We start from the raw sequence: 22768 nt of genomic DNA, 5'->3' as shown, positions 1-22768 counted from the left end.
GACTCTCCATATCTCCTGACGGCGGTGTGGTGAAATCGCATTGGCTTTTTACATCATAATGCGCTCCTTTCAACTTGAGAGTCCACTTGATCTACGATAGAGTTTTTGCACAGCATTTACGCTATCCGGCAACTTGAACTTAGTATGTATGTATATCATATTCCATTGAAACGCTGCATGCTATGAAGTCATATTCAATTAACAGCGCACTGTAATCGAAGAAAGATCTGGATCCCTGTAAGTGTTAACACATCTTAGTCTGCATGTATATATGCAGCCTTCTTTATCTCCTCCAAGATCCTATGAGTATTCGCTGCCGACTCAAACGTTGCGAACCTGGCTGTATCTCCCTTGGCGAATGCATCATACATTGAGTGTGTATTCGCCGCCATCGGCGAAAGTGTCTCAGCGGCAGGAAGTCGATAGCTCTGGCAATCAACCACCTCATATGGCCCATCTCCGTTCCTGATTCGGATTTCCACGTCCTTGTCAGCTATTGACCATGTTGCGGGGCCAGTGACCATGATTTCTCCCTCAGTGCCGGAAATATACCATCGTAGGTCGTGTTCATCGCTGTGATGCCTTGGTTTTCGGAAAGCTATGGAAGCTACCGCCCCACTGCTGGTAACTCCTTGCACTAGGATTTGGTCGGGCGACGTTTTGACGTATGCAGAATCAACAATGTCGTTACCAGCTCCCGTAGATTGGACGGCTATGGAAGCTACTGCCTCCTTGTTGGTAGACGTTTTATCTTTTGCGGGATCAACGGCATTGCTACCAGGCCTGGTAAGTCGGACAGTCTTATATCCCGTTTTAAAGATCGCTTGGATGTGCGAAAGATCGCCCAGCACATTGACAAATGAATCGAGGACTGCTTATATCAGTAATTTGTTGTGCAAATCATTTGCCTGTTAAGCGACTTACAATGACCAAAGACTATAGTGAACTCATTTCCACCACTCTCTATATCAAGGTAAGACTTCAAGCTTTCAGGCCAAACGTCCACAGAGCGGTTCAAAGAGCACGCAACCACCGAAGAACTAATGACTCGGCCAATCTTATTGCTCGCAATCAATTCTTTCAACTTCTGCATCACCGGAGATGCTCTGCCTTGAGCTCCGACAAACGTCTGAACATTGTTCTTCTTTGCAAGTGCAGCCAATTCTTCAACCTCGGCCGTGTTCGCGGCCATGGGCCACTCTACAAAGACATTTTTGTTCTTGAGGAGGGCTGGTTTGACAAGCTCATAGTGGCTCTCCACCTTGACTGACACGATAATCAGATCGACATCGGGGTCGTCGGCGAGCTCATCAGCACTTCCATATGCCTTTGTCGACTCTGGAAGTCCTTGTGCTGCAATGGAACGCTTTGCAGATTCGACGGAGGAATTTGCAAGGGCGACAATCTCATAGTCTGGCGATTGAAGAAGAGCCGGGAGATGAGAAACTGCGGTCCAGCAACCGCGTCCGGTGAAAGCTTTTGCGGTTGAGAGGCCGATAAGGCCAACTCGGATTGGTGCCATGATATGATAATAGAGTTTGATGTATTCTTAACTAGTAATCATGAATGGTCGATCTAGTTGGAAAACGAAGCCTTTTATAGTTATCTGGATGCTCAATGCCCGAGTTCGGTGTAATTAAGCATCTCGGCATTGGCATGTCAATCGCTTCGGCACTTCCAAGGCGCTGATTCGACAAGACGAGTAATGTCCACTCCATGTTTGCAGTCTCATACGCATACAACTACGGCATGAGTCAACTATTGGCCAATACTGGATATTCGGACAGTTAATCCGCAATGACACGCAATTCTAGACTTCCCTAATAGGAGTGCCGGTATAGCGCCGGCATTGTGGATTAGAAAGCATCGGCGCTTCCACGTCTGTGATTCGACGAGACATATCAGGCCCACAGCAACTCCGACGCTATTCCCAGACGAGTTGCCATGATGAACGCGATTGCCGTGCGGCTGTCTGGTTGAATCATGCTACCTACATCCCTTTAACTCAACAATATGCCTTTTCCACGCCGAAAACGAAAGGCCTGTATTGAGTGTCACAAATCAAAGACACGATGCTCCCAATCCAGCCCTTGTAGTAGATGCCGTAAACGGAATCTGACGTGCGAATACGTCCATGACTTCCTGAACCAATATGGCGGTAACTCGCAAGGCCAGGATAATTGGTGCTCAATACCCACAACTGCTGATAACTTTGGCAATGATTCATCCATATTCCCCAGCATTAATTCCTTTATGCCAAACTTTGATGAGATAATCGATGGCGATATGGGTAGCTCGCTTGGGCCTCAGCCTGACCCAGGGCTTTTGTCTTTGTTGAAAGACTTAGTAACGCCAGGGTCGCAAAGCTTGTCACAGCAAATACTAGCTCCACCGAGCCCGATATCAAAACATATACCTATTAATATTTACTTTCAGCCAAATCTCGATCCAATAGGAGACGCAAGCGAACTTTCTTGGCTGCAAGTTGGAAATAGCCATGGCCTTGAGTCCGAAGGAGACAAGCCAAAAACCTCGGTGACGAAAAGAAGTGAAACAATCGAATCCAAATTGACCAAAAAGCTACTAATCGGACAACTTTTCAACTATCTGAAGATGGTGAATAGCAGCCATCTTCCGCCTTTTATCTTTGCCTCATGCAAACAAGGCGATGGTTGCGGATTGCATGGAAGTCACCAATGTCTATTACGGCCTTTAGAAAATTGCCGCGCGATTATAACAATGGCGGAGAACATAGCGACGTCAAACAAAGGCTTTATTTGGACGATTGTTGAAAATGAAGTGCTGCGATTATACAAAGAGGTAAGCCGCGCGCTTCTTATTGCCTCTCTACTGCCAGTGATAGTCATGCTAATATGCTATAGCTGTCAAAAATGGATTGTTATGAAGTCCAGGCATCATTGCAAGCATGCACACTTTATGCCCTGCTATATGCACGCTATATCAAGCCAATTCAGGCTGGGGGCGTGCTCTCTGTCATTAAAGCAATTATAGTACGTGTACTTTCTCCAGCAGTGACATGGCTAACACATAGAATGCAGGACTTTGGCCGACACCTCCATAGTATACATGACTTTCGAACTCCGTTGGGGCCAGATGAAAGCGCCATCAGGCCAGAATGGATACTAAGGGAGGGCACTCGCCGGTCAGTACAAAACAAAATCGATTTGCTCTTACTTTTGTCCTAACTCTACTCACAGGACAATATGTGTTCTTTACGGTATAGAACTACTCCTAGAGGTCTTCAGAGAAGATCCAGACCATGTGAAATGCCGGGGGCTTGAAAATGTGCCCCTCCCATGTACGCGAGATCTCTGGGAGCCTGTCCCGGACCCGGTATGGATAAGGCGGTATCAAAACTCCATGTCGCTCCAACACGGAGTTGAGAATATGTGCCTTGGCACGATACAATCTTCAATATTCCTGTTGAACGGACGAAACACGGAGATCGAATCGAAGCAATCCGATTCTCATGAGGCGATATCTCGTTGGTGTGAAGAGGCTGATGAGCTGGGAACGCTTGTATGGATGACGATTTTGGTGGAAACAAGATAAACTAGTAATACGTTTGAGATTGGGTATGTGGCGTGGCAAGATCATTCTCGCCAGACTCTATCTCAAAATGGTGTATAGTATGGACTCCTATATCGCTTATATGCCGTCTTACTCTAATTATCTTATGAGACATGTGTCTCAGGTAAAAACATTCCTTGGGAGCAGACATGACAGGAAGGGACTCGTCGTTTCTCAATCCTCTTTTCCCATCACAAGTTTCTCTCCAAATGTCTTCTTTAGCCACTCTTGCACCACTCTATCTCCTTTAAACTCCCGTAACGGGGACAAATTACCCTCCACCTTCAATCCCGCCAAGGTCTTCACCCTCGACAGAGCTACATAGATCTGGCCTTCTTCAAAAGCTTTCCCTATACTCACCACAGCGCTGTCCAACGTCATTCCCTGAGATTTGTGAATGCTTAAAGCCCAGGCAGCGGTAAGTGGGATCTGCATCCTGCCAATGAGCGAATACGGGCGTTCTTCTCCTAGAAGCAGAGGTTGGCAAACGGGATAGATGGTCTTGACTATGCCATTGTGGAACTTGACAATTGGCCAACCTTTGGCATCGTGGCATTTGCGCATGAATTTCTCAATCGCTTCCTTCTGTTCATGGGCTGCTGACATATATACGGGTAGATCTTCTTCATACAGAGGGATCTCAGGTGGAATCTCCCCAAAGGACTCAAAACCAATAATTTGCCCTTGAGCGCCATTGCATAATCCTCTGCCAAGATCAATATTATGCAGCAACAATACTTGCATGCCTTCTTTCAGGTGAAGTTCGACTTCAAAATTATGGTCGCTCAGTGCTTTCAGAGAGCCATCGCCAGCTCTTTCTTGCTTGTCTTCCAAGTAACGGTGTTTCTTTTTGTTCCACAAAGATATATCCACGCTTTTGTATACCTGCGGAGGAGCATGTAGACGCCGATACTCTGCATCATTGACCTCTCGTACCTCTGCTCGCGTCGGGAAAAGCTTCACTGGGTGGTTGTCCGTTTTGTCGTCTGAGCTTGTCAAAAGCTTCAAGTCAGCGTCATTAAGCTGCAATCCGAGCCGACACTTTTGTAGCAAATCAATAAAGGCGGGATCTTTCTGTCTGTAGACGGTGGCAAGGTAGACGTAGCGAAAGTTGCATTCTTGCCACGCTTTGCTTTTAAAAGCCCATTTGTCTTCCTTGTCGTAGAAGTCAATGTCGCAGCTCTGATTCAGGCATGAGTATGTGCGTGATCGGTAGCTGTACTCAAGTTGACTGCCACAGCTGAAGCAGTTTCGGAATGGCTTCACAGGTGGTAGCTGGCAGAAATCTCCCGTGGCAATGATCTGAATGCCTCCAAAGGGAAGAGGAGACTCCTTCACAGCCTTCATGAGTTCATTTAGTCGTCCAAAGTGTACGTTTTCGACCATGCTTATCTCATCAATAATGATTGTCTTGACTTTGTCCAGCCGCCGGAATAACGGAATGTTTCGTCGAGAATCAGGATTTGTTAACTCGTATAAGCTCATTTTATGCGAGTTGGGCGTCCAGCCAGCAAACGACCATGTTGTTCTGCCTCCGTTGGCGAGCGCCACCTTGCCTGTTGGGGCCAAAACATGGACATACTCGCCCCTTGCTTCGAAGCGATCTCGAATGGCTTTCAAAACTGTAGACTTTCCACAGCCGGCTGAGCCTGTATAGAATATGTTGTGGCCTTCTAATGCTAGTGAGACCAGGGCTTCTTGCTCGGCTGATAAGGTAGGGCTTTGTTCTTCTGTCGCGTCACTTGGGGGAGCTTCAACTGATACAGCTTTGACTCCGTTCAGCTTCTCTAGCAGGGCATTCGTCTCGGCTAATATCATCGATAATGTTGTCTGTTCAGGCTTGACCTCTACCGCCCCGCTCTTCTTTCTCTTCTTCTTCTTCTTCTTCTTTTCTTTCTTTGCTCCGGAGGCTGCGTGATCATTCGCGTAGCTGCGCTGCCTCAGAACATTCGTGACAGATATCGGGAGTTGCGGGGGTTTGCTCAGTCGACCAAGAGCACTGGATATGATCACAGAGGCCACTGGTCGCCTCCATAAGCTGGTGAGCATCATAGCGAGGGCTTCAGCTTGAGAGCGCGGGATGTTTTTGGCAAAGAAATGTTGTAAGGTTGACGATTGGCTGTGAGCAAGGACAGCTGCCTAAGAACAAATCCACCAGCCACTGAGCCTTATAGCAGCATGCGTCGGCTGTGGAGCTACATGAAACTACATTATCAGAGGAAACTGAGTTAGAAAACGCATAGGGAGAGGCTCGTACTGGCAACTCACTTGGCGCTCAGAAAATAAGACAGCATCACATTCTCCGTTATGATCGTATATATCTATGCTTTCCCCCTTGCTGTCCTTCACTCCCTATTTTATACACGCACAAAACCTTCACCGTGCCTCAAATGAGCCATACAAAAACACATATCCAAAAGAACAAGGCTTTCATGTCTATGAAAATTGATTATACCCAGCGCCGCCATTCTAAGTATTTAAATGCTGTGCTTCTGTAACCCGGTGACAAAGGGTATCGCCCAGAACCAAAAATAATATGCCAACTAAATGGACCGCTTCCTTTTTCTCGCTCATCGTTCCATTATGAGATCTCTCCTCTTTTCATGCCAAAAACTGCTGCATCTCTTTTCACGTTCCTAAAAGCCCACACTTTCAAACTAATAGTACCATACTCCCAACTCCCGTATTCGCCGAAAAAGCAGACGTTGTTCCGAAATATGCGTACAGGATGTACATTATACACGTGTTGTCGAAAAGTAAATCGAAAAAAGGGAAAAATGTTGCCATTTAAAATTTTGGCATTAATCGGAGTGCTTATTCATGATGGGATCCCATAGCATGGGGTCTTTGCAAATCATGTCTTCGGCGTAGACTCGGTACCGTTCGAGAATGTCTGTTTGTTCGATTCGTTCTTCGCCGGCTTGGGCGCCAAAGCTGAAATGGGCAACGACACCAGCGCCGTCGGCAACAGCATCTGCGGATCACGCTATTAGTACTTAATCTCCATCTCCGATCCTAGAAAACAACTTACGTCTCCCAGTCCTCTCAGGCATTGTGACGGCAAAATGATGCTCGTCATCAGCGTCAATTGGCTTGGCCTGATTGATATCCTTGCCCATCATGGCAGTAAACTGGATCCCCATGCGCCTCAGTTGGAAGTCCCAAGTCTTGAAGCGATACTGATCCAGGTTATCGTTCTCAATGTTCTCAAAAAGACTATAATGCTCTTGAGCGGCAATCTGCCACTTCTTCCAGCCCGTTCCGAAGGCGTCATATTCCGTCTCTTGAATGGGAGTGCGATCAAGAACGTGGTCGTTGCGGCCTTTCATAGGTAGCCATCGGTGTTTCTGGTGGTCGGGAGGATTCCAATCGATAACTTCGAAATCGTCAGGTCCCTCCCAAGAGGGTAAAACTGATGGTCGCCAATCCAACTTGCTGCCAGGCTTGGGCGCGGGATAGGCCTTGTTGATCTCGGGCATATAGGGCTTAATAGCGCCTAGATTCCAGTGAATCCAGCTAATGAGCGGTTGGTTGATGACATTGGCCGAGACGACGTAGTATTCGGGGTGTTGAGCTCGGGTGGTGACTATGGAGGGAATGACGGAATCTTCAATGTAGACCTGCCAATTCAAATTAGCTCCCTGACGCTGCGTTCTTCCTCTGGGGTAAATTCATACGATATCGTCGTCCATCTTGACATACAAGACATCGTCTTGAATGAGATCGTAAGAGGAGGCGAAGCCGCCCTCGGTCATATCAATGTCCCATCTCTCGTAATCGGGCTCGCTCGCCAGCAGTTTTTCGAGGAACTTGATGTCCTTTTCTTTCTTAGTGCGCTGAAGGAAGATGACGCCGTCGAGAAGACCTCCGTTCTTGGCCAGATTGCGCTATTGTTTCCGCCATCTCAAGTTAGCATGCTGAGTCCCATTAGACTGTCCATAGGTCTGCGCGCCGTACCTTTAAGTAGCAGTCCAGGATCGAAACAGTGGAGCGACGGCCGTAAAAGATGAGTCCCATGATCTTCTTCGCCTCGGCCGGTCGCTGCCAGGTGATGCCGCCAATCTCCTGGGGCACACAGTACGTTGAATTCCCATGCCGCAGCGTACCCTTAGGGCATTTGTCGTCTACAGGCTTCTTTGGCGGCCTATGCTTGTCGCCCCCTGGCCCATGAGGGCCTCCCGGCGGTGGCGGTCCTCCTGGAGGAGGAGGAGGAGGATGTGGTGGATGTGGCGGTCCTCCAGGCTCTCCAGGCCCTCTATGGCCGCGGATGCCATCGCCGGGTCCCGGAAGCAGGTGGAAGTTCCAGACGTAGAGCAGCAGCGTGATGAAGAGGATCGAGCCGCCGAGCAGCGAGTGCACGGCGTACTTGTTGCTGCCAAAGTTGAGCAGCATCGTGTCTGCGTCTGCGTTCCGCGGTTGTCAATGTTGATGTCGCTCTCGTCTCGCGTCGCCTGGCGAATCTCCTCGACTGCCTGCGAGGGAGTGAGAGAAGCAGAAGAGAGAAGCGGGAAATCGTCGTCGTACAAAGGGAGGCGCCAAAAAAAGGCCTGGGAGCAATTCCAGGTCCAGATGCGCGCCGCGACGGCGCTAGTAGGGGGGGAAGAGCTAGTGCGGAAATGCAGTGGCAGCGTTCAAATTTTGGTGCATCCAATCCCGCCGATTCAAGGCGACCCGCCTAAAGCGCTGGAAAAGGACCCTAATCGGAGATATTCCAAGCGCTGCTGCAAGTGAATGGATAGGCGAGAGGGAAAAGGAAGAAAAGACGGGGACTAACGAGTGCGCAAAAGGGGGCGCCGCCAGCACAGCAGTGATGAAGCCTAGACGAAGACGAGATGTACAAGCCAAGCCGTACAACATCGACTCACTCGCTGTTCGGAGAAACCTTAAACTGCACCAGACGTTATTAATTAATTAAAGGCGCACTGTCGCTAGTTTGATCGCAGAAGATTGAGACGTTGCCACCACGCAGCGCTAGGATTGGCCGCCTTTCTGCAGCCCGTAGCATCCGTTCCTGGGGGCTATTGATGCCAAGAGTTTTCTATCTGCCAAAAGCCCGCCTCCATTTTGTCTTTGCGTGGCGCTATCGTTCTTAATTTGGCATGTAATATGGGGGGCCAAAGCACGGAGCCCGTCATGCCAACCACGTTGTGTCGACTAATTAGCGGGTAAACACCAACTACAAGTAATACAGCGATGTATCTAGGAATAGTGGTGTGTTCAAGATGAGTACTGGACTGCAAAATGATCTTTGTGTCATTGAGTGAGATTCGATCTTCTCTGTTTCCAATACTCCTCGTCTTATTAGTGCCCAAGTCAGCACCGTCTCCGCCAGAAATACTAGCCGTAGTCAATCATTGCCCGCATTGCACAAGCTCAAATTCCCCAAGACTGTTACGTACTCGGAAATGCATGCCCCCTACCGGTATATCGTCGTATCATGTATTGAGGCTATGCAAAGCAACCAACGGCGTGGCTGGAATGATTCGTCGACAAAGGCTAACCTGGTCTACGTCACTGTTTTCCAATGGACATTCTACAGCCATCTCCCCATCTGCCTCCAAAGTTTAGTTCTGCCACAGCGGCACGTCTACTCTACATGTCATCAGCCGTAAAATGAGGAGAGGAGACAACAACAAAAGGGCCATGCATGCGGCATCGTCCATGTGCTGCTGCCTACCGCCTGTATATAACCGCTATACGATGGACACTGCCTCGTTCTTCGTATCTGCAGAAATGAGTGTGAAACACGACACAGCCCTGCGGCCTTTCTCGCCCCCTTGCCTAGAGCCCCTGTGTTCTGGAACGTCGTGCGCTGACCTTGATAATAGAGTTGTCGATCGGTGTTTCTCCCCGAGATACCCTTTCTTGGCAATTCTGCTCATGTTTCTAAGAGCGACACTAAGAAAAGCTTGTTTTGCAGGCTATTTCTGCCATGTAATAATGTCAACTGTAAACTTTATATTTCCACGCGGGTCCAGATCCGGGGTGTATGTACGCTGCTTAGGAAGAACTTAAACTTTGTTACCTCACAAGATAAAATGAGCAAAAAAAGATCATTATGATACTTGTATGCTGTGCCACCATCGATAGGAAAATCACCGAATATCATTCTGCGGCCGGTGACATGTTCCTCCCTTCGACAACTCCTCTTTCTAACCTAAATCAATAGGTTACATGCAGCGTCTGCTACTCCACACAGCCACCGACTCTTTGACCGCTATCATGCTCAGGAGGTGGCATCAAGAAAATCACTCTGCCAGCTCTGCTCCCCTTGATGATCTCAACCAAGCATCATATCACATAGACACCTGTATTCAGACACCGTTGAAATCTGCGGCAGTAATACAAGCTTAATTATAGACTTCACAGGTAGTAATATCTCCTTATAGGTACATATGCAATCTAAACTCTCAAACAGCGTTTCTATAACCTTGCGAGTCAATTTAATACGAGCCGCTCAACTACACGGTGCTTGTCGATTATGCAAAACGACGTTGCCCTCACCGTTGGGTCCGACTCCGACGTAGCCGTCAGTTTTACCACCCCGACAGCATCCTTCGCGTGAATATCCGCTCGCACCGCCACGTAGGCCTTTGCTGCTTGCCCGTGTCTCAATGCAATCACAGCATTTGGCAAAGCCGCCTTCCAACCAGCACCCTTGATATCAGCTTTCAGACGAAAAATATCCCACTCAAGGTGCTCTGATCGAACCTGAGCATGGCCTTTGCTGGAACCGGAATATGTGCCGTTATTGGTGAGCTCGAACTCACAAAGAATCCCCCCCGTGATGGGACTGCTCTTCGTCTTCTCATGCGCAAGTGGTGCGCCGGAAGTCATCCGAATCCCGTATTCGCTTGAGCTAGCGTCGGCGAGAGATCTCGCGCCCACGGTATAGGAGAGCACGCCGGCTTGGTCCCTGTGGATGTCCAATATGTAAAAGTGAAGACCGTTGGCCTCGTCCACAAACTCGTATTTGCTGCCAGATCCGGTGCCCGCGTGGAATAACGCATCCGCTAGTTGGCGATAGTCGCCCATCGTAATCATGGCCGCTGTGCCATTGGGCCGGATGAAATCAACGAGCTTGATATCCTGGGGATTCGCATCGACAGTCCACTGGAATGGCTGAGTATTGCTATTTCTCGTCTTGCTTATCATAACACCCGAGTCAGGTTGGAATGAATCGGCTCCCATCCTGTCAATAACTTCGACATCATAAGTGTTATAGCCGCCTCCATCGCAGAGCACGTCGGTAGAAACGTTACATGCAGGAGATAGATCTCGGTTCATATCGACCCTCAGGCCAATGAGGTCAGATACGACTGATCGAGCGGTGATTTGTGCCACCACCGGGCCTGATTCTGCCAAGGCGTCTCTCGATATGCGAACAATAGTGTCGTTGGAGATGAGTCCTAGGACAAGCTTATCTCTAACCGTATGCAAGGAACCCATTGAGCCTCCTTGTAGCGCCGGTATTTGGTACCGTGTATGAGGGCCACCAGGGCCATTGAACGATCCCCGAGACATCATCGAGTATGGCCCGGTATAATCTCGCCGTAGAGGAATGCCATACGGGTTGTTATAATTGTCGCCAATATTCAACAGATGGCTAAGCTCATGAGCATAGGTACCCATTCCCGAACTCTCGCATTGAGTCGACGAACCGCCCCCCGCGTTGGGCCAAATGGTAGATGCCGATGCCCACGACGTCCAGGGAACATATCGAGTGGATGCATAGTTTGGCAGCGACGAAGAGCCGTTGGTGTTCTTGGGAGGTCCAAATGCATCAGGAACATCCTCCGGCGACGAGAATCTCATCTCGCCAAACTCTTGCCATGTTGAGGATTCATCCTGCCCAGCCGAGAGGATAAATACGAGCTCAAACGAGTTGCTCGTGCTGTTGCCCACCTCTGCTCGCCAGGCTGCATAAGCATCTGTTCGGATATCGCGGCTACAACTGCTGCTCCCAGGGCATGCTCCGGGATTGAAGTCATCGTCGACGCCGTACTGGTACGACAAAGCAGGCATGCGATACGGCCCAAATGATGTCAAATCGACGCCATACCGACCGTGAGAATCTTCCATCCAATACTCGTGCATTGTATGCCCATTGTTGAGGTCGGTAGGCTTGTTCAGCAGATCGCGATAGTACGCAGGTACGTCTCCTCTAGCAAGTCCAGATACTATCGGTAGTGGGTTGCCAAATACAGTCGAATTGGGCTCTCTGGTGACAACAAAAGTCTCGTCGCTATAATCTACCGCGATCAAAGCGATGTTGAAGTTGCGGCTTGAGCCTTTCTTTGTCACGTCGTTCCATTGAGTACCAGGTGGCGCTTTGAAGTCATCCCAGGTCATGTCATCAGGATTGACCCAGACTTGAGGATCGATGGGAGCAAAAGGATTCCTCCATGAGGCTTCCGTTAACGCGTCGACTGGGAGACTCAGCAACTCAAGACAAAGCACTGCTGCAAAGGCAGAGGCCCTTAACGAGAGGCGGCGCGGCTGGTGGGCAAACATTGCCATCGACTTCCAGCACTATTCACCTAGGTTAAGGCAAAGACCTTTAACACCTTGGGGAGACTTAGCTTAGTCTGTCCATTGCCCTTATATAACATTCTGTCCCACAGCCTTTTCTCTACCAAAAAGCACAGCCGACATAGACATGGAATATTAACCCCGCTCTCAAAACGATTCAACGTTCAAATGCCTATACCCTGCACATTTCAAAGCCTGCAGATAGACTTAACCTGGATCTATACCGTTATGCTTATTGTGTTTATCCGACTTTATTCCCACCTGCTACATCCGGTCCAAAGACCGACAGTATCGTGACGGCGACCCAATCAAGACCCAGCTTGGCAGTTGTCAATATGCGCGGAGTTGACGGCGACGGTGAGTGGCGATGCTACTCGGACAATCATCACGCTCTCTGGAAACAAAAGTTCTTTTCACCAAGGTATGCCCATTAACGTCTAGCTCATATGGAGATGCTTATCGGAAATTTCTTGGCAAATGCGCGGGGAACTTTCGGCGGGCTAATATACCTAGGTATACAGATATAGATGATCGCGATACTACTGGGCTTCGAGTTTCCTTTGGCTTCCGGGCCTGGCCTACAGAGACCTCTTGGAGATGAGAGTCTAGACTTGATATGCTATGTCTATTCTTCAACATCGAATTAGTATCTGGGCTTCATACAATGCAATCGCCAGCAAAAAGAGCAATTAGTACTACCATCATTGCCAAGCCATGACCATTCCCGAAATGGTGCTAAACAGGGGCGTGTCGTGATGATCCCCAGCTGATTGGCGCAAACAGATTTTCAGCGATTGATAACGTGGTCTCACCCATAGGCAGACGTAGGCAACAATTATAGTTCCAGACGCTGTAGTTGAAGAGTGTTGAACATACACCAATGCGCACTTAACTTTCGTGATAGTCGCATCTTGTTCCCCTCTAAGATGCGTGGCACCGTGCCTCACTCAGTGGCGCTAATGTAAGCATAAAAATAGTCCTCAAAGTCCCCAAAGTCCCCAAAGTCCCCAAAGTTGTATTCATGTTACATACTGACGCCTTAGTCAAGATGCCTATCTTCATCCGCGTATTTCCTTTCCGCAAGATACTACACCGGTGCTTCTTTTGGTATGTAAAACAGTTCTCCTATTCCTGATCAAAGCTGATTCAACATGATATTAGAACGCCCAGTCCACTTCTCAATCATCACTCTTCTGTTTACTGGACTTTCTTTGCTGGCCTACGCGTATTATCAGAGTCGTCGAGGTCACTACCAATCTCTCACTGTCATTGCAAACCACAAGAGTTCAATAGATGTCGTTCGACCCACAAGTACGGTAATCAAGTTTGTAAGAATCGGACTGGAGAACTTTCGGCATCTGCATTCGTCCTTTCTCTTAATTCTCCTTTGCATCGGACTGCGAACATGGCTCTATTGGGCCGTTATTAGAACTACACAATGTTCGCGAGCTGGTCTAGAGGTATGTTTTTGATGATACATGACACTTCAATGAGCGGCCACCCCAACTAAAACTTGGTGCAGGCATTTCTACCTTTATTCACCATCGCCGCAGAGGCAGTTGGACCGTTATTAACGCTCTCTGGGTCTCAATATAATGGCCTCAATCAGCGTCAGGCACAGTGGTCTATGCCCTCAAAATCGCAAATCATCTTCGCTTTTCTTGCCATGGTATGGCCTCTCCTTGTGATTTCATCAGAAGAAGGCTCCATCGTCGCCACTGGCACTATTTGCCCCAGCGGATGGAAATGGGAGCGTTTCATTCCTTTCATTCAGCTACTCATTGGTGTCCTCAATGCCGCCATCATAAGCCACGCATCTCATCTGGCTCGTGCTGCAAAGGATGATGAGGTCGAGATAGCTCCTTTTTTAAGTAAACTCTCATTTGTTGCAGCGGCGAGCATTTTACTGCTCTCTTTTCCGTCCTGGCTTTCCGACTCGGAGTTTATCATGGCATTCCGGATTCGGGCTCTTGAGAATCGAGACTTTGCCATTGATGGATTTCTAGCAACTATCGGGATATTATGCGGCATATCATTGCTGTCTTCTTTACCTCCAGCATGTCTTGCCCTGCTTGTATCAACTGCGACATTTATGGGCTCACAGATACCAGCTCGGAGCGTCATTTCAGCTCTACCGTCCCCGTCTTATGACGAGCTTACAAAGCACACGACTCTTGCGATTCTGGTAGCTGTGCCCTTGTGGTATCTTGCCATTCAAATTCATCATACCGAAGATTCTGGCACATCGCGGGAATTATCCAAATGGCTGATTATCTGTAGTAGTGGATTGGCACTACTTGCCTTGGAAACAGTAACGCGACTACTCTTCTTCAAGCACTCGCCAATGATTTCAGTCGATGTAGCCATCAAGTCACTTGTTTCAGAAGCGTCAGCACAGGCATTTGCATGGGAGCTGCAAGCAGCAGTTAGTGTATCATTGGCCGACGCTGTGAGCGAATACACCAAGAGATATGGTATTCCTCCTCCGCCAAATTTTGACAAATGGCATGAATTCGCCAAGACACATCATTCTGCCGTCATCGATCACTTTGACCAGATCAACAACGACTTGCTCCCATACTGGGGACTAGATGCAGGGAGTATACGTGACCTGACCACCAGGGTCTTTGAGTATGGAAGCTCTGAAATGGGCGGCATGCGCATTAGAAATGGATCCGTGGAGCAGTCGCCATATATACCGGGATCACATCGCTGGATGGCAGAATCTTCCCAAAAGATGATTGAGCCCTTCGCTCAATGGTTGCCTGATATGGACATAGCAATCAATCTCGCCGACGAGTGTCGCATGGCAGTTCCTTTCAACCAAATGGAACAACTGAAAGCCAAAGCCCGACAGAATAGGGATAAAGTGAAAGGCCTAAAGGAAGAGAAGGGCTGGCCAACCAGTCAATTTTCGTCTTCTCCATGGCCCAAAGTCTTCCCGGAGCCGAAACCTCGAGCAGCGAATGGCGGAAAAGATGCCATCGACCCCAAATTCACGAATAATGTTCGGAGACCAATCTTTTACGATTATGTGGCTCCCTCGTGTCCACCAGATTCTGCGGCAAATTCCAGGCGGTGGTGGGATTGGAGCAAAATCTGCGTGAATTGCATCAGTCCGCATTCCGTATTGACAAGCAGCGGTGCTTTGCTGGCAAATGTATCACTTGCTCATAATCTTTGCCATCAGCCAGATGCTGCGTATCTGGATGGATTTCTCAATTCGCCATCTGCCATGATAGGCACAACAGAAATCTTCCCCATCTTTAGCCAAGCACGTGTTGGCGGCTTCTCGGACATTCTGATTCCATCTCCGTGGAACTTTGATGAAAAAAGTGCATTCAAGGAGGACGGTGGCATGATGTGGAAAGACAAAATAAATGGCTTGTTCTGGCGTGGATCACGGTCAGATGGCTTCTCAGCTCATGGACGATGGCCAGGCTTCTTACGACCAAGATTTGTGCACGAAGCTTATGAAAACACACTCTCGTTGCAAACTTCTGGTACAATGTCTCCAATGAGTATTAATGCCTCTTTTACTGGAGAAGTGTCTAAATGCGACGGAAGAGAATGCGCCGTTGAATCTGAGATGTATGAGAAATGGGGCCGGGCGACAATAGACAAACATTCATCCCACGCCGAAGCCAGCCGGCTACCTCCCAGCGTCCCATTTGAAGAACATTGGCGGTACCGTCATTTGATGGACATGGACGGCGCAGGTTTCAGCGGGCGCTTTCTCCCCTTCCTAGAGAGTCGCAGCCTGCCCTATCGCGCTGCCGTCTTTCGCACCTGGTATGACGAGCGACTTCAAGCTTGGCATCATTACGTCCCTGCGGACCTAAGGCTTGGCTCAGGATTTTGGTCAGTTTTTGAGTTTTTCAGTGGAGGTTCTAATGATAAGGACGGCCAAGGGCCTGATATGGCTAAGAAAATTGCGGAACAAGGTAGAGATTGGACGCGCAAAGCGCTGAGGAAAGAGGATATGCAGATTTACATGTTTCGCTTGCTGTTGGAATGGGGAAGAATTACACACGATGAGAGAGAGCATCTTGGATTTACAGTATAGGCGATTTAGACCGAATATTATATAGCGACAGAACTGATCCTTGATTTTTAACGCAGCACCTATATACCAAGCCATCGTATCATCAAATGCAGAATCACGCAAAGAGAAAAACAACAAACTTGCGCTCAAGAAAAAATCCACAATAGCTATCAACCGAACACATAATCATAAGGACCAAAGCCACCCAAAGTCTAATACCATATCTAAAGAATGTCTAATGTTGGAATCGGAAGTCAAGCCTCTTATTTCCTTCGTCAGTCGTCGTAGCGAGATAATCCAGCCGCTCATTCTCCGACATGGCCGCCCATTTCTTCTCGCGGTATCGGTTACGAGACACAAAATACACCTTGGTAAGAAGATAGATGACTATATTCATACAGTTGATGCCGAGAAGCGCGCGATTGCCGCGGACGTAACGAGGGGCATCATCTATCTATATTTAGTATGCCAACGTACGACTGAAAGTAATTTATGGGAGCAATTTTACCTGCTTGATAGATGTTGGCAGAAATAATACCACCAGCTTGCACAAACATGTTGTAGCACGCGGCCGAAACGGTTCGTAGGCGGACTGCATTGGAATTGCGAGAGTTCCAGGCGACTTGAATTGGATGGGCTGCGTTTGGGCATCAGAAGCTGTAAATATATGTAGTGTTTGGATCGGAAATGAACTTACCATTTGGATATGACAAAAGCAGTGAGACTACCACCCAGAATACCCATTTGTTGACTTCTTGGCTATTCACGACATTGAGATAGATCAAGAATGGAAGCACCCATATTTGACCGAACAAGGCAGTGAGAGTAAGCTCGCCGACAGCTTCAGCGAAGTATGTGAGGCCCAACATTGTGAACACTAAGACAAGGTTAATAGGATGTTAACTATCCAGATGTTTAGAGCGAGCATACCATGCAAAACTGTCGATGGAATGGTAAGCAAGTTGGTTTGGAAAGTGTCGAAGCCGAGTCCCTTCAGCGCAAGAGTAAGATAATTCGCGGGCGGCGTGGCGGGGACTTGGAAGACGAGCCCAAGTATGTAAATCGGCCTATTTCATGACATATCGTTAGTTAAAGCATGTTGGGCTTGTCTGGGGCAATCTTGACTCACCAAAGATCATAATCTTTAAGACTTTGCCATAGTAGTCTCGGTGTGACTGGCTCGCGATTATGCATAGAACTCTTGCCAGGATCTTCACGAATTACTCGGTTGACGATGATTTTCTCCTCTCGTTCGTTAAACCATCCCTTCTTGCCTCTAAACCAACTGGCCGTCTGACAGGGACCGGGTGGCATAAGCAGCCAAGCGAAGAGTCCAACAACGAGAGTTAGAAGTCCCTAAGACACGGTTCGTTAGTAACTGTGTTCAGGCGAATATTGCATGGTAACCTACTTCAATAAGGAAAAGCCATCTCCATCCAGACTTTCCTGAAATGCCTCGCATGTGTAGCAAACCGTATGCGAGTAATGCTGAGAGGATATCTGCCAAGCTCAGAGCAGTCCAGAAGAAGCCAAGCCGGATTGACAGTTCCGCATGCCTGTAGAAGTATGAAAGGTACAAGATAATCTGCATCATGATTAGTAGCCGCAATGCCTGTATTCACGATATCGAAACTCACATCTGGAATAAATCCACCTTGAACGATTCCAAGCAAGGCTCTCGTGGCAAGAAATGATGATCTACCAGATAACCAAAACTGTGCACCTGCGATAACGCTCCAGATGCACATTTGCATTGGAATCCATCGATCGGGGCCCATCCATTTCGAAACTAGTTGTGATGGAAGCTCTGCGATGAGAAAAGAGAGCTTGAACACTGTATTACCGAGATTGTAGTCTTTAAGACGGGCAGTGTTAGCATTACTCTTGGATCTATATGACGGAGTCAAGCATACCATTGGTTGTCATGTGGAGATCAGTAAGGAAATTATCCGTAAGGGCTTGCGAAAGGTTGGAACGATCAAGTTCGAGAGCCATGAACATAATGCAAGCCCAAAACGTGATATACCAGTCAATCTTCCGAATGAGTTTCAGCTCCTCACGCCAAGTCCATCTGAAACTGGGATCGAATCTGTGGATATTTTCCCTATGAAAGATCAGATTAGTAACTAAGAGTCAATTTGTACTGGATAGCCTCGTATCGACTTACCAATCTGGCCTTGGTTGGTACTTTTCCGCCGTATCAGGATCATCAAAAACGCTAAGCTGTCATCCTTTGAGTCAATACAGTTGCTTCAAAGCACCAATTGAACAATGACAAACCTGGGTGGCGATGGCATCTTTGTCAATTGGTGACCCTTTCTTGAACCATGACTTTCTTTCAGTTATGGGAGCTCCAAGCGGCGGAGAATTGCTGTCTAGCGAGACTGTCGAGACAGAAGACGGGTCTTTCGAGCCTTTAGCAAGTACAGTCGCCATTGTGCCGGCTGTGAAGTTGAAAGTGCTAGAAGAAAGGCGAATGTAACTTCAGCGAGTATTTAGACATCGTGAGTTATTTGTTCCGGATTGCTTATATAGCAATGCAACCATAAAGCCGGCCTTGGTGGCTGAATGTGGCGATCGCACGCAACGAGCCAAGAACCGATATCGAGAACGCGGTAGGCCCGGGTTGGGTATGATGAGAATAACCCAAGCAATTACGACGAGAGGACTAGACTCGATGGAATCTAGGAGATATGCTACTAGGATATGCTCTCTGGGGTATCAATAAGCGGCTGGCAATTAAGACGAGCAATATTGAGACGACCTGTGACCCGGCCTTGGTCTCTAGCCTTTCCTGATTGTTACTCTGGGGAATGAGATCATGCATATACGCATCGCGTATTGAATGCAGGTTTTTGGTAGTATAATTCTTATCAGTTGGGTGTTTAACCCGAGTTGGCTACATACTGTTTTTTTTACGATTAAACTACTTATCCTTTTTGCTGTGGATTTTTTGGTGTTTTGGGTGACAACTTCGACAAACCACTTATAGACTGGAACATGTAGTTCTTTTCGCATCAAATGCTTCTCATCATCTGCAGAATCTTGAATCAAATTCCTTTATTGTTTTTTTTTCCGAAGCTGACATATTCCAGAAGTGTGCAGGAAAATGCACCTTATCTGCAATGTTTCATTGTGTGAGTGGCGGCCGCAATCACGCAATCACCACCTTGATCCTTTCAACGAGCGGCAAAACGCACATCCTCAATCCCCCTAAAAGCGCCCGAAGCACGCAATTCCAGCGAAATACAAGGGCAGCCGAGATAGGGATACCGACAAGATTTTATCCCTCTGCAGGCGACATGCCGCGTGCGACTTCCATAACAGAGACCCTTGTATCCATGTTGGTAGACGGCCTAATGCTAACAATTGGCCATATCTGTTGTCGTGCTTTCGCGAGATGTTGATGTGATTCCACAAGCTGAGGGGCTCTATCTGCAGCACCCCCGCGTTTCCAACGGTGCAGCTGATTATGCTTGAACTCGTCACGTCCTGGAGAAAGAGTCTATTTGCCATTATTGGATGATGCGATATCTCCTAGTCTTGAGACGTCCGCGCCGTCGCTTTGGAGACGTGGCTAGTCCGCGAGGTTCCGGCACTTGACCTTGAAGATGCAGAAGCTCTAACCCAAAGAGACGCTTTTACTCCGACTTGGAACCAGATGCTCATGCAATGCAACTGAACGCGTTGCTTATGAACCGCCTGCTTGCACCGAGGACCCGACCGGATCCTCCAATCGCATGCTTTGCAAGTCTGATGTTGTAATGGCCGAGATCCCAAAGTCCGCAAAGTTATACGTCGTGAGGACGGTTGGCCAAACTTTCTCCCCTCACTGACGCAATTTGGCAGCCGATGTCGTATAATAACGCGTCACTTTATCGCTTCTTGGGTGAATACGGCTAAATTATGACTTGGAGAGGTGATCAAGTCAGCAAACTGAGGTCAAAAGGCGTTGAGTTCGGTATGACTCAGATGTAATGGCAGCTAAGAAAGGACTATAAGATTTGAAAAGTTAACATATAAGTGTTTACTGTGCCCCAAAGCAGCATTGTGTGAACTCAATTTTGTTACTGCGAATCAATTCAATTGGCACCCAATATCAAGACTTTGCTGCCCTTAAAGTTACTCAAACACAGAAATCATGGCTCCCGCAGCAGTTGAAGCTCCAGCTATTATTCATGACCTGCCCATAAAGACCAAGGCCCAGCAGCCTGTCGCCCTTGCTGGCACCTTGGATCAATATGAGTCTTTCGACATCACTCCAGTCATCGGCCGTGAATTCCCCAAGGCCAATCTTGTAGAGTGGCTGAACGCTCCCAACTCCGATGAACTCATTCGTGACCTCGCTGTCACTAGTAAGCCACCTTTGACAAACTGATACTTCAGATCTATAACAGCTCATCTAACTCTTCTATAGTCTCACAGCGTGGTGTCGTCTTCTTCCGCGCCCAAGACAACCTCACCAATGACCTCCAGAAGGAGCTGATTCTTCGCCTTGGCAGATTGACCGGACGTCCTGCTACATCTAGCTTGCACATTCACCCTGTTTTGAACAACGAACGAGAGCTTGGCGGCACTGATCCCGAGATTAGCACCATCAGCTCAGTTCAATTCGACAAGTTCTACAAGCAGACTGGTCCAGGAGAGCTCAGCCCCAAGAAGCAAAAGGCCGCCAGCTGGCACAGCGATATCGCCTTTGAGCCTGCCCCAGCTGACTACACTTCTCTTCGCCTGACTAAACTTCCACCAACTGGAGGCGGTAAGTTAAGCTTCTTCTTCTTCGTTTGACAGTGATTCTAATTGTGATATAGATACCCTTTGGGCTTCTGGCTACGAAATCTATGACCGCATTAGCGAGCCTTATCAAAAGTTCCTCGAGTCTCTGACTGCTACCTTCCAAACACCCTCATTCAACGAAATCGCTGCACGTGGTGGCTTTGAGCTGTACACCAAGCCTCGCGGTGCCCCCGAAAACATTGGCTCAGAGCTCAAGGCTATTCACCCCGTTGTGCGAACCAACCCCGTCACAGGATGGAAGAGCATCTTCCCTGTTGGCGGCCATGTCAAGCACATCAACGGAGTGACTGAAGATGAGAGCAACAGACTGCGCCAGTGGTTCTTGGACCTTGTCCATGATGGCCATGATCTGCAAGTGCGATTCCGCTGGCAGAACCCCAACGACATTGGTATGTATCGTTTGTTACAGTTGATCTGGGATGTGGGCTAACGTATTCTATCAGCTATCTGGGATAACCGGAGCGTGTTCCACACTGCTACATACGATTACACAGGCTTGGGCGAGCGCTTTGGCAACCGAGCTGTTGGTGTAGGCGAGAGACCCTACTTTGACCCCAACAGCACTTCCCGCCGGGAGGCTTTGAGCAAACAAACTTAAAAAATCCATTCTGTAGCGACTAACTCAATAAATCACTGTTCAAAGTAATTGACTCAAAGTAATCAATAATTTTGGAAATGTCGTCTCCTTCCATGTACTCTCTAATCTAAAGTCTATTCAATTCACTTTTTTACTCTGGGAGTCCAAGAGCTGTTTCTCAAGAGTGAGGTTTCATAGCTAAATGATCCAATGGCGCGAATACATATATACTATAAGCTTCAGAAGCAGTCAAAAAGCATCAAACAATTTATTCATGACAGACATTGCTATTTCTAGTTCAAATATGCTAAAATACAAGTGTATGCTAAAACAGAGTGCAAGGTAGCACTGGCCACCCATTATATACCTATGTACATCAAATTCGGTTCAGCTTCTTGCCCAGATCCTCACGGATATAGACCTCGTTAAACTCTCTGAGATATGGCGTAGCACTCATCCTCGCAAACGCTTCCTTAATCTTCCCATCTTCATCCTTGTCTAAGTGGACAATTCGCCAAATATTGAGCGGCTCGTCTTCAGTTCCGGCCGCGGAGTGTTCAACATGGAAAAGCACTTGGTCTCCAGTGACGATTTTCGTGCCCTCTGGGTCGTCGACTTCTAGAACACCAATGAAGAATGCTCGCTGCCTTTCGTTGTCTATGAGGACTTGCTCAATGACTGTGCTGTACTTGGAAGGGTCCACCCATGTTCCTTGATCTGAAACGCGGACAAATGTTTCTCTCGGACCGTCTTTTTGTATATTGAAGATGCGAACGCTTCCTGGTCGCAAGATGTGTCGCAAATATTTTTCTGGATTGTACGCCTTGTTATATTCCATGTCCCATAGTTGAGTTTTCGTGTAATGTATATTCGGATCAGCGTCATAGGCTCCGCTCTTGATGACTTTGTTGACATTGGAGGGCTCTAAATTGATGGCGGTGTTTTGGGGGTCGCGGAAAGCGGCTTCCAGAATCTCTTCGTGATTCTTAAAGGTAGCCATATTTCCTTCCTGTCTCAAGGAGTAGTTGCTTTGCAAAGGACTTTGAATTGAGTATCTCTTGTCGAACGCAGATAATTGAATGGGGGCTTATGACCATTATATACATGATATATATCGCTTGAAGAGCCAGATCTATTCGCTTGTGGATACAACATGCCATGTTAAGCTTAGATTTAATTGGACGAATTAAGCAAAACTCTGTAATAGCTGCGATCTTCGCTTGTAA

The 22768-nt window shown here is 47.9% G+C and overlaps 8 protein-coding genes across 8 annotated transcripts; 2 read left to right on the top strand and 6 right to left on the bottom strand.

Moving 5' to 3' along the window:
• Positions 1-254: 254 nt before the first annotated feature.
• On the bottom strand, positions 255-1522 carry TGAM01_v206683 (oxidoreductase; the record flags this gene model as incomplete). The annotated part of the gene is made up of 2 exons (XM_018808957.1): positions 255-871; positions 925-1522. The coding sequence occupies 2 exons, from the start codon at positions 1520-1522 to the stop codon at positions 255-257; spliced, it is 1215 nt and encodes a 404-aa protein (XP_018657839.1).
• A 2243-nt stretch (positions 1523-3765) lies between these two features.
• On the bottom strand, positions 3766-5643 carry TGAM01_v206682 (PIF1; the record flags this gene model as incomplete). Its single annotated transcript, XM_024549922.1, has 2 exons — positions 3766-4773; positions 5008-5643. 2 exons carry the CDS (start codon positions 5641-5643, stop codon positions 3766-3768), a joined length of 1644 nt encoding a protein of 547 aa, XP_024405308.1.
• A 749-nt stretch (positions 5644-6392) lies between these two features.
• TGAM01_v206681 (hypothetical protein) lies at positions 6393-7983 on the bottom strand (the record flags this gene model as incomplete). The annotated part of the gene is made up of 4 exons (XM_018808959.1): positions 6393-6565; positions 6623-7211; positions 7269-7478; positions 7549-7983. The coding sequence occupies 4 exons, from the start codon at positions 7981-7983 to the stop codon at positions 6393-6395; spliced, it is 1407 nt and encodes a 468-aa protein (XP_018657841.1).
• A 2046-nt stretch (positions 7984-10029) lies between these two features.
• On the bottom strand, positions 10030-12105 carry TGAM01_v206680 (M6 family metalloprotease domain-containing protein; the record flags this gene model as incomplete). The annotated part of the gene is made up of 1 exon (XM_018808960.1): positions 10030-12105. The coding sequence occupies one exon, from the start codon at positions 12103-12105 to the stop codon at positions 10030-10032; it is 2076 nt and encodes a 691-aa protein (XP_018657842.1).
• Positions 12106-12458: 353 nt separating this feature from the next.
• TGAM01_v206679 (hypothetical protein) lies at positions 12459-16189 on the top strand (the record flags this gene model as incomplete). Its single annotated transcript, XM_024549921.1, has 5 exons — positions 12459-12544; positions 13028-13084; positions 13172-13230; positions 13285-13583; positions 13646-16189. 5 exons carry the CDS (start codon positions 12459-12461, stop codon positions 16187-16189), a joined length of 3045 nt encoding a protein of 1014 aa, XP_024405307.1.
• Positions 16190-16403: 214 nt separating this feature from the next.
• Positions 16404-18604, bottom strand: TGAM01_v206678 (MFS transporter; the record flags this gene model as incomplete). Its single annotated transcript, XM_018808962.1, has 10 exons — positions 16404-16618; positions 16677-16805; positions 16866-17045; positions 17099-17235; positions 17298-17524; positions 17580-17753; positions 17806-18023; positions 18082-18272; positions 18336-18391; positions 18449-18604. 10 exons carry the CDS (start codon positions 18602-18604, stop codon positions 16404-16406), a joined length of 1683 nt encoding a protein of 560 aa, XP_018657844.1.
• Positions 18605-20309: 1705 nt separating this feature from the next.
• Positions 20310-21563, top strand: TGAM01_v206677 (taurine dioxygenase; the record flags this gene model as incomplete). Its single annotated transcript, XM_018808963.1, has 4 exons — positions 20310-20523; positions 20586-20927; positions 20980-21354; positions 21409-21563. 4 exons carry the CDS (start codon positions 20310-20312, stop codon positions 21561-21563), a joined length of 1086 nt encoding a protein of 361 aa, XP_018657845.1.
• Positions 21564-21918: 355 nt separating this feature from the next.
• Positions 21919-22542, bottom strand: TGAM01_v206676 (hypothetical protein; the record flags this gene model as incomplete). The annotated part of the gene is made up of 1 exon (XM_018808964.1): positions 21919-22542. One exon carries the CDS (start codon positions 22540-22542, stop codon positions 21919-21921), a length of 624 nt encoding a protein of 207 aa, XP_018657846.1.
• Positions 22543-22768: the final 226 nt, after the last annotated feature.

The sequence above is a fragment of the Trichoderma gamsii genome (genome assembly GCF_001481775.2).
Source record: "Trichoderma gamsii strain T6085 chromosome Unknown Scaffold_23.2, whole genome shotgun sequence".
NCBI classification, from domain to species: Eukaryota; Fungi; Ascomycota; class Sordariomycetes; order Hypocreales; family Hypocreaceae; genus Trichoderma; species Trichoderma gamsii.
The sequence above is the reverse complement of the archived record's forward strand: the minus strand, read 5'-3'. Positions and strand labels throughout refer to the sequence as shown.